We start from the raw sequence: 14,097 nt of genomic DNA, 5'->3' as shown, positions 1-14,097 counted from the left end.
TGGTTTTGAAAATTGCTATGATTGCTGGAGTAGTGCTGAACTGTCATCGCAGAACCTGGAACCACACGCAGCTCCGCCAGTTTGGGATTGTTACAAACTCAGAGTACTGCCTGGCTTTGTTGGAAAGGCTTCCCAGCCTTTTGAATGAACACATGTTGATGTACAGATTGGAGTCCACCCACAAGCATGGGTTAGTGGTTAGGGCATGGAATGAGTGGTAGGAGACTTGGCTTTAAGCCCTGGCTCTGACCTGATGTGTGGCGTTGGGTAAGTCACTTCTTCTCTCTGTGCCTCTGTTTTCCCTACATCTCTGTCTAGATTTTACACTCTTCAGGGCATGTGCTCCCCCCCCTTTGCCCCCAGTTTGTACAGCACCTTGCACAGTGGGATTTCTAGGTGTGACTTTCATACAAATAATAAACAATAATTGAAAACAGTCCACTGTGTCCTAAAGATAAGGCCAGAGTACAGCTGGCCCTAGGGAAAGAAAGGGCTCCTAGAGCCTCTTCATCTACCAATGCACTCATGCAAGAGTCTGAAAAGACTGGGGAATGCAAGGCCATGAGACATGCTTGCAACAGTTGGGGGTAGTGAAGTCATCACCTTGTTTTAAAGGTATAGTAAGATCTGCAGCTCCCCTGAAAACACTGGGTCTGATTCTTCACTGCCTTGCATGGTGATTGAGGCCTGTGTAATGCTGAGTGCTTGGGCCAGATCCTCAGCTGATATAAATTGGTATCATTCCACGGAAGTTAGTGGAGCTAAGCTTGATTTACATGACCTTAGAATCTGACCTCATGTTGCACAGGAGTAAATGTCTACACAAGGTGCAAGGCTGTGGAGAAGCAGGCCTATTATGCCTTCTATGATAGTAATGCTCCCCAGCCCTGTGGTATGTCATCTGTGTCCCCCCTCACCCTCCCCAGCTATTATGGGTGCTAATTTGGCTTCCATCTAATAGACTCGGATTTTTATAACTATCCAGAATGCATTTTTTCATGGCACTGTGGTGTGCAGAATTATCAAACTTAGAATTTCGGTGTTGAATGTGCAGTATGTTTCCATTCCACGAGCAATGCGCCTTGCTGTAAAGGAATGAGGAAGACGGTGCTTGTAAAGTTAGTTGCAATGTTCTGTCCAAAATAGGTCAATATGGGGAGCAACACAATTAATAACATGCCCCGAATTATAATTCACAAGCAAAAGAATACACGGACGCAGGGACATGGATCAACAAAATCTTAGGATGGAGGCTGAAACGACACTCAAAGCAATCCCTGTTGCATGATTGAATGGATTTGAATGCCAGCCTCTTAATATCCTGGCTAAAGAACTTTGTTCAGTCAATTGTCATGTTGTTGTTTGTTAATAGTAATTATTATTATGTAATTATGTTTAAAAAAACATCACAACATGCATAGGAGAGCCCCAGCACCTCTTAAAATGTGTATTTACAGCCACGTAAATACATATTTAAGATTGGTATAATAATAATCATAATTGTTATTAATGATAAGTGTTTCACTTAGCTTTTCATCTTCAAAGAGTTTTGCAAACATTAAGCATCACACCATCCCTGCCAGGTAGCCAAGTATTAGCCCCATTTTATAGAAGGATAAACGGAGGCATAGAGAGTAAGTAACTTGCCCATGGTCCCATGGTGATTCACAGTGGCAGAATTGGGAATAAAACTCAGACATCCCGGATTCTAGTCCTGTGCTCCATCCATTAGCAACACTTATGCATGCTTTTAAGTATACCGTAGTGGTATGGTTACCGCTAAGTGGGTTCTGCCATGATTAACAGACATGTATTGTAACACTGTGTTTAACGTTCCTTAGAGACCCACTGGATCTCATGTACCAGTAGGTGTGCCTACTTCTTTCTAAACAGCAGATTAATTCAACAGACTGTGCAGATTCTTCTGACAGTCACAACTGATCATAACAACAGGTTTCAGAGTAGCAGCCGTGTTAGTCTGTATTCACAAAAACAAAAGGAGGACTTGTGGCACCTTAGAGACTAACACATTTATTAGAGCATAAGCTTTTGTGAGCTACAGCTCACTTCATCGGTATGCATCCGATGAAGTGAGCTGTAGCTCATGAAAGCTTATGCTCAAATAAATGTGTTAGTCTCTAAGGTGCCTCAAGTACTCCTTTTCTTTTTACGAATACAGACTAACACGGCTGTTACTCTGAAACCTTTTGTTATTTGTGACACTTATTTGGCATGAATAAAACACATCTGTACAGAATGCTCATAGTCTCAGGACGGCCTAGAGATCACTTCCCTGTCGTAGTAGCAACAACACCTGTTGGAAGGGGGACATTCCTTGTCATCTAACATTCTTGACAGGCTTGCTGGGAGTGGGGGGGGGGGGAGGGAGAGAGAGAAATGGCTTGTACTGCTGGCAGCATCAGCAGAAAACGACCTTTCTGTGAAAACTGTGAATTATTTGCCAGCTCACTTTGAATTCAGCCTCTGTGGTCCTCAGCTACTGTAAAGCAATGTGGCTCAAGATCTCTCTCTCTCTCTCTGAGGCCTGGTGGTTGAGTGGTTAAGGCATTGGATTACAATCCCAGAGGTTGTAGATTTAAGTCTTGCTCGATTTCATACTCCAGTTCATGGAGCTGCAAAATTGGGTATCTGATCTATAGGGTGAGGGAAGTCAAAGGCAGCCAGACATGATGCTAGTCACATCACTTCCTTGTGTATGGTTGGCTATGGAAACTAATGTGTTGGAAACTGCATTAACCTGGTGAGCCGTGTGAGGCAAACTTTGACTCTTGCTGTCTCTCTGTAATTCTCTGGAGCATCACATTACTGCATCTTACCTCGTCCATGCAGAACTCCTGAAATTCCCACGAGGCTCAGAGTGTGCTGAGGCTTGAGTTATGAGAGGCGGGTGTCACATGTTCAGTATTCTCCCCTGTAAAAATGAAAATATTTACTGTTTGAAAATTCATTGGCCCCACTCTGCCCTTTATGCAAGTGGCAAGGGGATATTTTCCCTAACCCAGAAGTCCAAATGTAAGCAACTAGATGCTGCCCCTAGCCTAGCTGCTGGTGTTGGAATGTGGTAGAAATCCCAGTTCCTGCAAACACTTATGCATCTGCCTGACAAAGGTGAGAATGGGCCCATTCACATGTGCCAAGGTGGGGTGTTTGCAAGATAAGGGTCTTGACTTGTAAATTCTTTGAGGAGATGTTTCAGAGTAGCAGCCCTTTTAGTCTGTATTCGCAAAAAGAACAGGAGGACTTGTGGCACCTTAGAGACTAAGCAATTTATCAGAGCATAAGCTTTCGTGAGCTACAGCTCACTTCATCGGATGCATAAAGTGGAAAGTACAGTGAGGAGATTTTATATGTACACACAGACCATGAAAAAATATACATTGTAAGGAAAGTGATCACTTAAGATGAGCTATTACCAGCAGGACAGTGGGGTGGGAGGAGGTATTGTTTCATATTCTCTGTGTGTATATAAAGTCTGCTGCAGTTTCCATGGTATGCATCCGATGAAGTGAGCTGTAGCTCACGAAAGCTCATGCTCAAATAAATTGGTTAGTCTCTAAGGTGCCACAAGTACTCCTTTTCTTTTTGCGAATAAAGACTAACACGGCTGTTACTCTGAAACCTGTCAAAAGAACCTCTGAGGAACAGTGTGGGGGGGGGAGGAATAAACAAGGGGAAATAGTTTCACTTAGTATAATGACTCAACCACTCCCAGTCTCTGTTCAAGCCTAAGTTAATTGTATCCAATTTCAAATTAATTCCAATTCAGCTGTCTCTCCTTGGAGTCTGTTTTCGAAGTTTTTTTGTTGAAGGATAGTCACTTTGAGATCAGAAATCGAGTGACCAGAGAGATTGAAGTGTTCTCCGACTGGTTTATGAATGTTATAATTCTTGACATCTGATTTGTGTCCATTTATTCTTTTACGTAGAGACTGTCCAGTTTGACCAATGTACATGGCAGAGGGGCATTGCTGGCACATGATGGCATATATCACATTGGTAGATGTGCAGGTGAACGAGCCTCTGATAGTGTGGCTGATGTGATTAGGCCCTATGATGGTGTCCCCTGAATAGATATGTGGACACAGTTGGCAACAGGCTTTGTTGCAAGGATAGGTTCCTGGGTTAGTGGTTCTGTTGTGTGGTTGCTGGTGAGTATTTGCTTCAGGTTGGGGGGCTGTCTGTAGGCAAGGACTGGCCTGTCTCCCAAGATTTGTGAGAGTGATGGGTCGTCCTTCAGGATAGGTTGTAGATCCTTGATGATGCGTTGGAGAGGTTTTAGTTGGGGGCTTAAGGTGACAGCTAGTGGCGTTCTGTTATTTTCTTTGTTAAGCCTGTACTGTAGTAGGTGACTTCTGGGTACTCTTCTGGCTCTGTCAATCTGTTTCTTCACTTCAGCAGGTGGGTATTGTAGCTGCAAGAATCCTTGCTAGAGATCTTGTAGGTGTTTGTCTCTGTCTGAGGGGTTGGAACAAATGCGGTTGTATCGTAGAGCTTGGCTGTAGACCAGGGATCGTGTGGTGTGATCTGGGTGAAAGCTGCAGGCATGCAGGTAGGAATAGCAGTCAGTAGGTTTCCGGTATAGGGTGGTGTTTATGTGACAATCGCTTATTAGCACCGTAGTGTCCAGAAAGTGGATCTCTTGTGTGGACTGGTCCAGGTTGACGGTGGGATGGAAATAGTTGAAATCATGGTGGAATTCCTCAAGGGCTTTTTTCCATAGGTCCAGATGATGAAGATGTCATCAATGTAGCCCAAGTAGAGTAGGGGCATTAGGGGACGAGAGCTGAGGAAGCGTTCTAAGTCAGCCATAAAAATGTTGGCATACTGTGGGGCCATGCGGGTAGCAGTGAAGGTATACATTGTCCCCAAATGTGAAATAGCTATGGGTGAGGACAAAGTCACAAAATTCAGCCACCAGGTTTTCAACAATTTCCATCCCACCATCAACCTCAGCCTGGACGAGTCCACACAAGAGATCCACTTCCTGGACACTACGGTGCTAATAAGCGATGGTCAGGTAAACGCCACCCTATACTGGAAACCTGCTGACCGCTGTACTTACCTACATGCCTGCAGCTGTCACCCAGATCACACCACACGATCCCTTGTCTACAGCCAAGCTCTCCGATACAACCGCATTTGCTCCAACCCCTCAGACAGAGACAAACACCTACAAGATCTCTAGCAAGCGTTCGTACAACTACAGTACCCACCTGCTGAAGTGAAGAAACAGATTGACAGAGCCAGAAGAGTTCCCAGAAGTCACCTACTACAGGACAGGCCCAACAAAGAAAATAACAGAACGCCACTAGCCGTCACCTTCAGCCCCCAACTAAAACCTCTCCAATGCATCACCAAGGATCTACAACCGATCCTGAAGGATGACCCATCACTCTCACAGATCTTGGGAGACAGGCCAGTCCTTGCTTACAGACAGCCCCCCAACCTGAAACAAATACTCACCAGCAACCACACACCACACAACAAAACCACTAACCCAGGAACCTATCCTTGCAACAAAGCCCGTTGCCAACTGTGTCCACATATCTATTCAGGGGACGCCATCATAGGGCCTAATCACATCAGCCACACTATCAGAGGCTCATTCACCTGCACATCAACCATCTACAATGTGATATATGCCATCATGTGCCAGCAATGTCCCTCTGCCATGTACATTGGTCAAACTGGACAGTCTCTACGTAAAAGAATAAATGGACACAAATCAGACGTCAAGAATTATAACATTCAAAAACCAGTTGGAGAACACTTCAAATCTCTCTGGTCACTCGATTACAGACCTAAAAGTGGCAATTCTTCAACAAAAAAACTTCAAAAACAGACTCCAAGGAGAGACTGCTGAATTGGAATTAATTTGCAAACTGGACACCATTAATTTAGGCTTGAGTAAAGACTGGGAGTGGATGTGTCATTACACAAAGTAAAACACTTTCCCCATGTTTATTTTCCCCCTGCTACTGTTCCTCACACATTCTTGTCAACTACTGGAAATCGCCCACCTTGATTATCACTACAAAAGGTTTTTTTCTCTCCTGCTAGTAATAGCTCATCTTATGTGATCACTCTTGTTACAGTGTGTATGATAACACATATTGTTTCATGTTCTCTGTGTATATAAAATCTCCTCACTGTATTTTCCACTGCATGCATCCGATGAAGTGAGCTGTAGCTCACGAAAGCTTATGCTCAAATAAATTTGTTCGTCTCTAAGGTGCCACATGTACTCCTTTTCTTTTTGCGGATGCAGACTAACACAGCTGTTACTCTGAAAAATAACGAACTAGGTCCTTGCCCTGAGGAGTTGCCATGTTTTAAGATGTACTTATCTTTGGCTCAATCCCACGTCCGTTGTGCACTCAAACGTCTCATTACTTTTTAGGTGTGCAGGACTGGGCCCCTGTGCTTCGACAGGGTACGTCTAGCCAGTTGCAATCAATAAAGATTTATGCAGAAAATATGCAATTACAAGATGAACTGAATGGTGACTGGAAGAGAGAGAGAGAGGCAAAGACACACACCAAAGAGCAAAATATCATATCTGTGACCTGAGTGCAGCCAACTGGTCTGGCGAAACTTGTAGGACCTGAATGTACTAAATTGCAGAGACAAAGAAGTGGTTCATTATACACCACCGATACATTCAAATAGCAGCTCCCTCTCTTCTCTCCCTGAATCCTGTTTTCAGAATTTACTTTCTTGAATTAATCTAAAAAAATTAAACCCACAAATGGCAAAGTTACTAAAACTTTACTTGGCAATTCTTCCCTCCCCCTTCCCTCATTGCAGTGGTATGGTCTGCAATTGAGCGAGACCTAGAGGTACAGAGTAATGTGACAGCCTCCCAGATTCAGTAGTCCTGGGCTGTGTCCCTTCACTGCTGAGTCAGGATATGCACGTTAATGTTTTCCTCTTTATGTAAACAGGGGCAGATTGAGGTAGAAAGTGAGACAATCTTCAGATTAGCAGCCCTGATTTTACAGGTAAGACTATCCGTGTGTGTGTGTGTGTAGTTGCTTTTTAACATAACCCACAACTTTGAAACTTAGGCATGTTTGCAGCAATTTTTGGTTTATTTGTGCTAGATTTTGCATATCGTTTGTGAATGACTGGGGAGCTGCTATTTTATTCAGGCCCGTTATGGGATTTACTATTCAAACAATTCAGGTTGGAGAGTGGGAAATCAAGTGTAACCTTTTCCTGTAAGAAAGATCATTGAACAGAGTGATTCAATCAGGTCTGTAGATATTACAGCAGGTTTCTAACCTGTTTGTCACTTCCTCCTGTGCCACAAATAATTGACATGTGGCTGTTTTTATGGCACGATTTCAGAGTAGCAGCCGTGTTAGTCTGTATTCGCAAAAAGAAAAGGAGTACTAGTGGCACCTTAGAGACTAACCAATTTATTTGAGCAATTAAATTGGTTAGTCTCTAAGGTCACTAGTACTCCTTTTCTTTTAATGGCACGAGATGCTGGAGGGGAAAGAGAAATAGAGTATTGTAGCTAAAAGTTACTACACTATTTATATGAATTTTCCTTTAAGAGGACTAAAAAAAAAATCTAATTGTTTTTCTCTCTGTTTTGGTAAAAATAAATATTTTCCTCACCACTAATTCTATGTCAAATCATTAACCTTGTTCAAGTTATTTTTTGTCATTAGATTTACAATCTGTTTATGGTACAGTCTGTGATTGAACACAATCTCTTTCTTAAAAGTGGTTTAACTAAGTTTTCATTGACAAATGCAAGGTGAGGTGTGTTGGCTTGGTCTGAGTGAATGATTGTTTTCATCCTCAATGAACACGGATCCATCACAACCGCTGACCTTCTTGCAATGTTTGCTTTTCGCAGGATGTAGCTGATTAAAGGAGAGAGAATGGGTCTTTCTGTTTATATCTCTTAAAAGTGACATGGAGTTTGAATGTGAAATTATCAGTGTTTTGGGAGCAGCGTGAACACTGGTGCAGGTGGATAACCTACAACGCAAACGCTAGGGGCCAAATTCTATTCTCTTACATATATGCATGCAACTCCAGTGATTTCCCTGGGGTAGCATGACTAGAACTGAAGTCAGGATTTAGCCAAAAAGCAAAAATTAACAATGCTGAGAATAGCAAAGTTAATACTCAAGACTTTTGAAGAGATTGTGTTTTAATTTTGTCACTATTTTTCAATTGTAGGAAGCTAAAGGTGACTATTCCAGGTAATAACATTTCTCTTTATAAAATGTATGTGCTTAATGGCTCTCTTTCTTAGGTTTGCTTTGTGTTTTAAGCAATCATTTTACTACCATCAGCAGCATAGAAAAAACCCCAGCCTCATGCAGTAACTGAAGAAGTAAAATCACTGCCATGCCAGACAAAAATCTTTTGAGTTCATATGGTGAAGTGATTGTTTTGTGAATGGCTTCTGAATTCAAACATTCTGTTCCAAACCATTCTAGTCAAATCACACCATCTAATCTGCGGTTCCTGGAAGGTGGGACGAAATAAATGCTACCACCTTTTCACATTAGAGACCAGGACTGTCCTTTGTCTTGGATCCATGTTTGTGAAGCTCCTAACGACCCTGTCTGTGCATAGTGCTAATGCATGCACAGAAAGATGGAGTTTGTCAGCTGCCCTCTTTGGAGATCAATGCCTTGCTTTCTTTTGCAGCTGCCCTGCAGGGGCCTCACCCTTCATGCACTTGACCTGACAGTTGTATTGTAGCTGGTGTGAGACTCCGAGTGGCTTTTGTTTAGCTACCTAATGCCACATAATCAGACAGCGTTTACTCTTGAAATCACTTTCTACCTGTTAAACTCTGTTCCTTGGGTGCAATAACCGACTTATGGGAAAAAAAGTAAAAGCTATAGGATCTGAGGGAAGAGACCTTCAATTAGAAACAGCTCACTGAACAAACAGAAATTCAGAAGGTCAGCTTTAGTCATGTTAATGTTTTACTATGGGCTGAATTTCCACATAGGAAGGATGGCTTGTTTACACTTCTGCTACAAGAGCTTGCAAGTGACGCTTTGTAAATGCAGGATACTGAGCTACCTGCTTGCCTGCAGTAACTAGCAGCTTGCTTCAGATTGCAAAAGCCAACAATAGTTTGCTTCAGCTTTTTGTAATAAAGGGATAGTTGTCAAGTAAGTTTGGGTTCTTTTAACCAGGAACCCTGCTTCTCAAGAGCCTGGTCTGTCTTCCACCAAAATCCGTCACAAAACTCCTATTGACTTTAATGGTTCAAGGTCAGGCCCTTGAGAGGAAAAGATGATCTTGTGGCTAAAACGCTGGACTGGGCCCAGGAGTTCTGTCCCCAGTTATGACCCTCACCAAGTCACTTAAACTCACTGTGCCTCCATTTGCCTATCTGAAAAATGGAGATAATGTATTTCCCTACGTCACCAAGATGCTGTGCAGCTCAACTCATTCCTGTTTGCAAAAATGTGTTGAGATCATCACAGAGAAGATGCTACTGAAATGCAAAATGAATTACTTCAGACCGTTCTTTTTACAGTGCCGCTCCCATCCTGAAAGTGCTTTTTTTGTGCAATGGTGCAGCTGCTATAATTGTTCCAGAATGGGTCATAAAATATGAATTAAAACCAAATGTGTGTGCAAGACTCCTCTAGATGAACACTATAGCCAAAAGAAGGAATTCAGTTCTGCATCTCAAGAGCGATTATTTGGGTCATCAGTGGTAAGGAAACTAGCTCATTTAACGGCATATCTTACAAAAATATTATGAAACAGGTCTTTTGTGCCAAACCCTCCTTTGATAGGAAGAATACATTCCAGACACAGTGTCGTCATTTATGCAAGTGTAGTATTTTAGCAATCTTCCCTGTTATCAGTATCTGGTTTCTGCTGTATTAGTTGTTCTTCATCAGCTTGGAACTGGATTTTGAATCAGTTTGGATAGTGGTTGTCATGAGATTTTGTTTACTTGATATTGCGACAATTAACTTTTTAACGTGGGATTTTATTTTCAATGAACCTGCAGTAAATACAGGACCAATCTAGGGATTTGCTTGCAAAGAGCTGAAAATGGGCTACACTTCAGAGAGTTTTAAGTGATTCCTTCTGGGCCTGGTTGATTTTCACACTTCTGGTGGTAAAAGGAATTTTTTGGACCTGCAAATTGAAGCTGTGCATGGAAAAGGAGTTACTAGGTTTGAAGGTTTTTTTTAAGTATGGTTCATACCCTGATGTTGATCTGTGCATTGAACTCCCATTGAAGTCAGTGGGAGTCTTGAATGTGGGCTGACCCCGTGGTGATGGCCAAAGGAAAGGGAACAGTCATGGTCCAAGAAATTGTAGCAGCTGCTGAGCGAGAGAGCACTTTTTTGAAAGCTCTTATTTTCAGAGAACATAGTGTTTGCTTACTTGAAAATCCTACTGTAAGGCAAAGCCCCGGACTTTGCAATAAGTCAGCAAAATGGCCTCTGGCATCTGGAAGATAAAGAGCCTCTGATTTTTGTCTTTCTCAGGTTAATTCTAATATAGGCAACAGAATCTTGGCCTGAGGAATTAGGACTAGGATAGGCCTTTATTTAGCTCAGAAAGAGGGATTTCCAGAGGAGGTAAAATTTTCAAAAATGCGTAAGTGACTAAGTCCCATTTTAAAAAGTGACTTAGGAGTCTAAGTCCTATTGACTTTTAAGATTTTCTAAAAATCGAAGTGCCTACGCCACTTTTGAAAACGGGACGTAGCCACTTAGACATTTTTGAAAATTGAACTTGCAGCCAGGTTCTAAAGGTGCGGATGGGAGACTAAATGGATTTTCAGATGTACCTATCTGCATTTTTAGGCACCTAAATACCCTTAAAAACCTGGTCCATAGGCATTTTTGAATAGCTATCCATATTAATATCTCATATAAGAACAGAAGAACGGCCATACTGGGTCAGACCAAACGTCCATCTAGCCCAATATCCTGACTTCCAACAGTGGCCAGTGCCAGGTGCCCCAGAGGGAATGAGCAGAACAGGTAATCATCAAGTGATCCATCCCCTGTTGCCCATTCCCAGCTTCCAGCAAACAGAGGCTAGGGACACCATCCCTGCCCATCCTGGCTAATAGCTATTGATGGACCTATCCTCCATGAATGTATCTGGTTATTTTTTGAACCCTGTTTTAGTCTTGGCCTTCACAACATCCTCTGGCAAGGAGTTCCACAGGTTGACTGTGCGTTGTGTGAAAAAATACTTCCTTTTGTTTGTTTTAAATCTGCTGCCTATTAATTTCATTTGGTGACCCCTAGTTCTTGTGTTATGAGAAGGAGTAAATAACATTTCCTTATTTACTTTCTCCACACCAGTCATGATTTTATAGACCTCTATCATATCCCCCTTTAGTCATCTCTTTTCCAAGCTGAAAAGTCCCAGTCTGATTAATCTTTCCTAATATGGCAGCCGTTCCATACCCCTAATCTCTTTTGTTGCCCTTTTCTGAACCTTTTCCAAGTCCAATATATCTTTTTTGAGATGGGGCGACCACATCTGCACACATTATTCAAGATGTGGGCGTACCATGGATTTATATAGAGGCAATATGATATTTTCTGTCTTATTATCTATCCCTTTCTAAATGATTCCCAACATTCTGTTTGCTTTTTTGACTGTCACTTTATGCTGAGCAGATGTTTTCAGAAAACTATCCACAGTGACTCCAAGATCTCTTTCTTGAGTGGTAACCACTAATTTAGACCCCATCATTTTATATGTAGAGTTGGGATTATGTTTTCCAACGTGCATTACTTTGCATTTATCAACATTACATTTCATCTGCCATTTTGTTTGCCCAGTCACCCAGTTTTGAGAGATCCTTTTGTAGCTCTTTGCAGTGTGCCTGGGTCTGAACTATTTTGAGTAGTTTTGTATCATCTGCAAATTTTGCCACCTCACTGTTTACCCCTTTTTCCAGATCATTTATGAATACATTGAATGAGGCTGGTCCCAGTACAGACCTGTGGGGTACACCACTATTTACCTCTCTCCATTCTGAAAACTGACCATTTATTCCTACCCTTTGTTTCCTATCTTTTAACTAGTTACCGATCCATGAGAAGACCATCCCTCTTACCCCATGACAGCTTACTTTGCTTCAGAGCCTGTGGTTAGGGAACTTGTCAAAGGCTTTCTGAAAATCTCATTGGAAATCCATCTTTCTGACGTAGATGAGATCTGCCCCACTTCTAAGTCACTTTGAAAATTTCACCCATGATATGTTTATTGTACGGAGGATGTAGATGTCAGCACAGCTAGTCGTGTGCTTTGGACAGTATCAGCCTCTAATGTGCAGTCTAAAGTTACTGCTGGTTCCAAGAGCAATTATTAGCAGAGGTGGCAACAAAGTGAAAATGATGCAGCTTGCCATTTTTTTTATCAATCATGAGCAGTGTGGTTCCTTTTCCTGTTTACTAAATTTGTGATCCCGGCCAGGATAATTATACTGAATGTGTTTATCAGGAGATGTGTAAGAATGTGTCATAGCAGTGCGCACTGAACAGCCAATCTATGTATTTAATGGGACATTGTTACGTTTGATATGGCCAGACGCTTGACCTTTGATATAGCTTTACTGTTGTGCTGTTGAGTTACATCTGAGTTTGTTTTCGGTTGTTGCAGATCTTTGGCCCTTTGTTTTCCAGTAATGATAATGTGGTCAGTTTTGTTCAAGGAGAAAAGAAAGATTGTTTTGCTTGTATTCACTTTTCAGTAGTGCCCTGTGCATTGTGATCAATTGCATGCTTGAACTTAAATTGAAATTCCTATAACACATCAAATCTCCTCTCAATCCCTTCCCCCCAAAAAATCCCACCACCAACACATTAATTCTTTAATTCACGACCATGTGTTTGGTGAAACAGAAAAAGCTACAATCCTCAGCTGAGAATGACTTGAACCTGTAAATTCCAATAAGATCTTTTTGTATGTAGTCTATGTTAGATTCACGTTGCAGCTTCTGGCACGGTTAATGGTTAGAAAAATATTTGTGTTGTATTCATTTTTGGGACTCCACTTTTAACTTGATTTTTATAAAGTTAATGTCTCGAGGGGTAATGAAATTAATAGATTGGGTCTTCTGGTAATTATTCATCGTGTAAATATGCAATATATAGCATGATGCTGCTCTGGAAAATTAGCAAACTATCTTTCCCCAGGTTTCAGAGTAGCAGCCGTGTTAGTCTGTATTCGCAAAAAGAAAAGGAGTACTTGTGGCACCTTAGAGACTAACCAATTTATTTGAGCATAAGCTTTCTTGAGCTACAGCTCACTTTAATATAAGTATATTCACCAATCTGATATTGTACGACACTATGTTTTATTAATGCTGTATTAAAGTCTTTGTAATATAAAGAGAGATCTGATTATCCACCTCCTTATATACATAGTGTGGTACAATCCGACTATTTGTTTTCTTTAGTCTTTATAGCATAATCCTTTTTATTAAGAGAATATATTTTCTATCAGTGATAGTTGTGAGTTCCATTCTATTCAGATTTGTATAGCTTCTGGGGCATGACTGAAACAGACAGGGCACAACTGAAATGAAGATTGACAGTCCTAAATCTTGTGCTTCTAGCAGCAAGAAAAAGTTGATTAATATCAGATTAAGTACTGTGTGCAGTGTCAGGAAAGTTACCTTTTTAAAAGTTTACTTTCAGGCAGATAATCTCAGATCATATTTTCCACAGTAATTTCAGGCCAAACCCATGCTGTCTGAAAGTTAATTAAATTGCTGGAGGAGGGCTTCCATTTTCTTTAAATAGCTGACACATTGGATTTCCATTCTAGCCTGTGGGCTGCAAAGATAACTACCGACTGGCATAACATAACACAGACAATGTAATGAATTCCTGATAGCTGACATATATGAGAGACTGGGGTTTATCGTTACGTGGGTGATAAACACAGTTTGTGAAAGGAAATAGTTTGTTTTAAAGATACCCTTGCAGACTGCAATTGTAGCGTAATTGTAACTTCGGGGGCACCCGAACCCAATTTCACAAAGGAATAAATTAAATACTTTCTTTGTTTTTAGCTATAATGAGCTAGTGTTAACAA

The 14,097-nt window shown here is 41.4% G+C and overlaps 1 protein-coding gene across 4 annotated transcripts in view; it reads left to right on the top strand.

Annotated features, from left to right (window-relative positions):
- The window catches only part of FRMD4B (FERM domain containing 4B), a 196,601-nt gene that overhangs the window by 130,836 nt on the left and 51,668 nt on the right, over positions 1-14,097 (top strand). For all 4 annotated transcript variants that reach the window (XM_084633676.1, XM_084633678.1, XM_084633677.1 and 1 more), the window contains 2 exons: positions 6,966-7,022; positions 8,221-8,243. In XM_084633676.1, the coding sequence (XP_084489802.1) occupies positions 6,966-7,022; positions 8,221-8,243 (80 nt within the window). The remainder of the gene's footprint in view (positions 1-6,965; positions 7,023-8,220; positions 8,244-14,097) is intronic.

The sequence above is a fragment of the Lepidochelys olivacea genome (genome assembly GCF_965140295.1).
Source record: "Lepidochelys olivacea isolate rLepOli2 genome assembly, chromosome: 7".
Lineage (NCBI taxonomy): Eukaryota > Metazoa > Chordata > Testudines > Cheloniidae > Lepidochelys > Lepidochelys olivacea.
The sequence above is the reverse complement of the archived record's forward strand: the minus strand, read 5'-3'. Positions and strand labels throughout refer to the sequence as shown.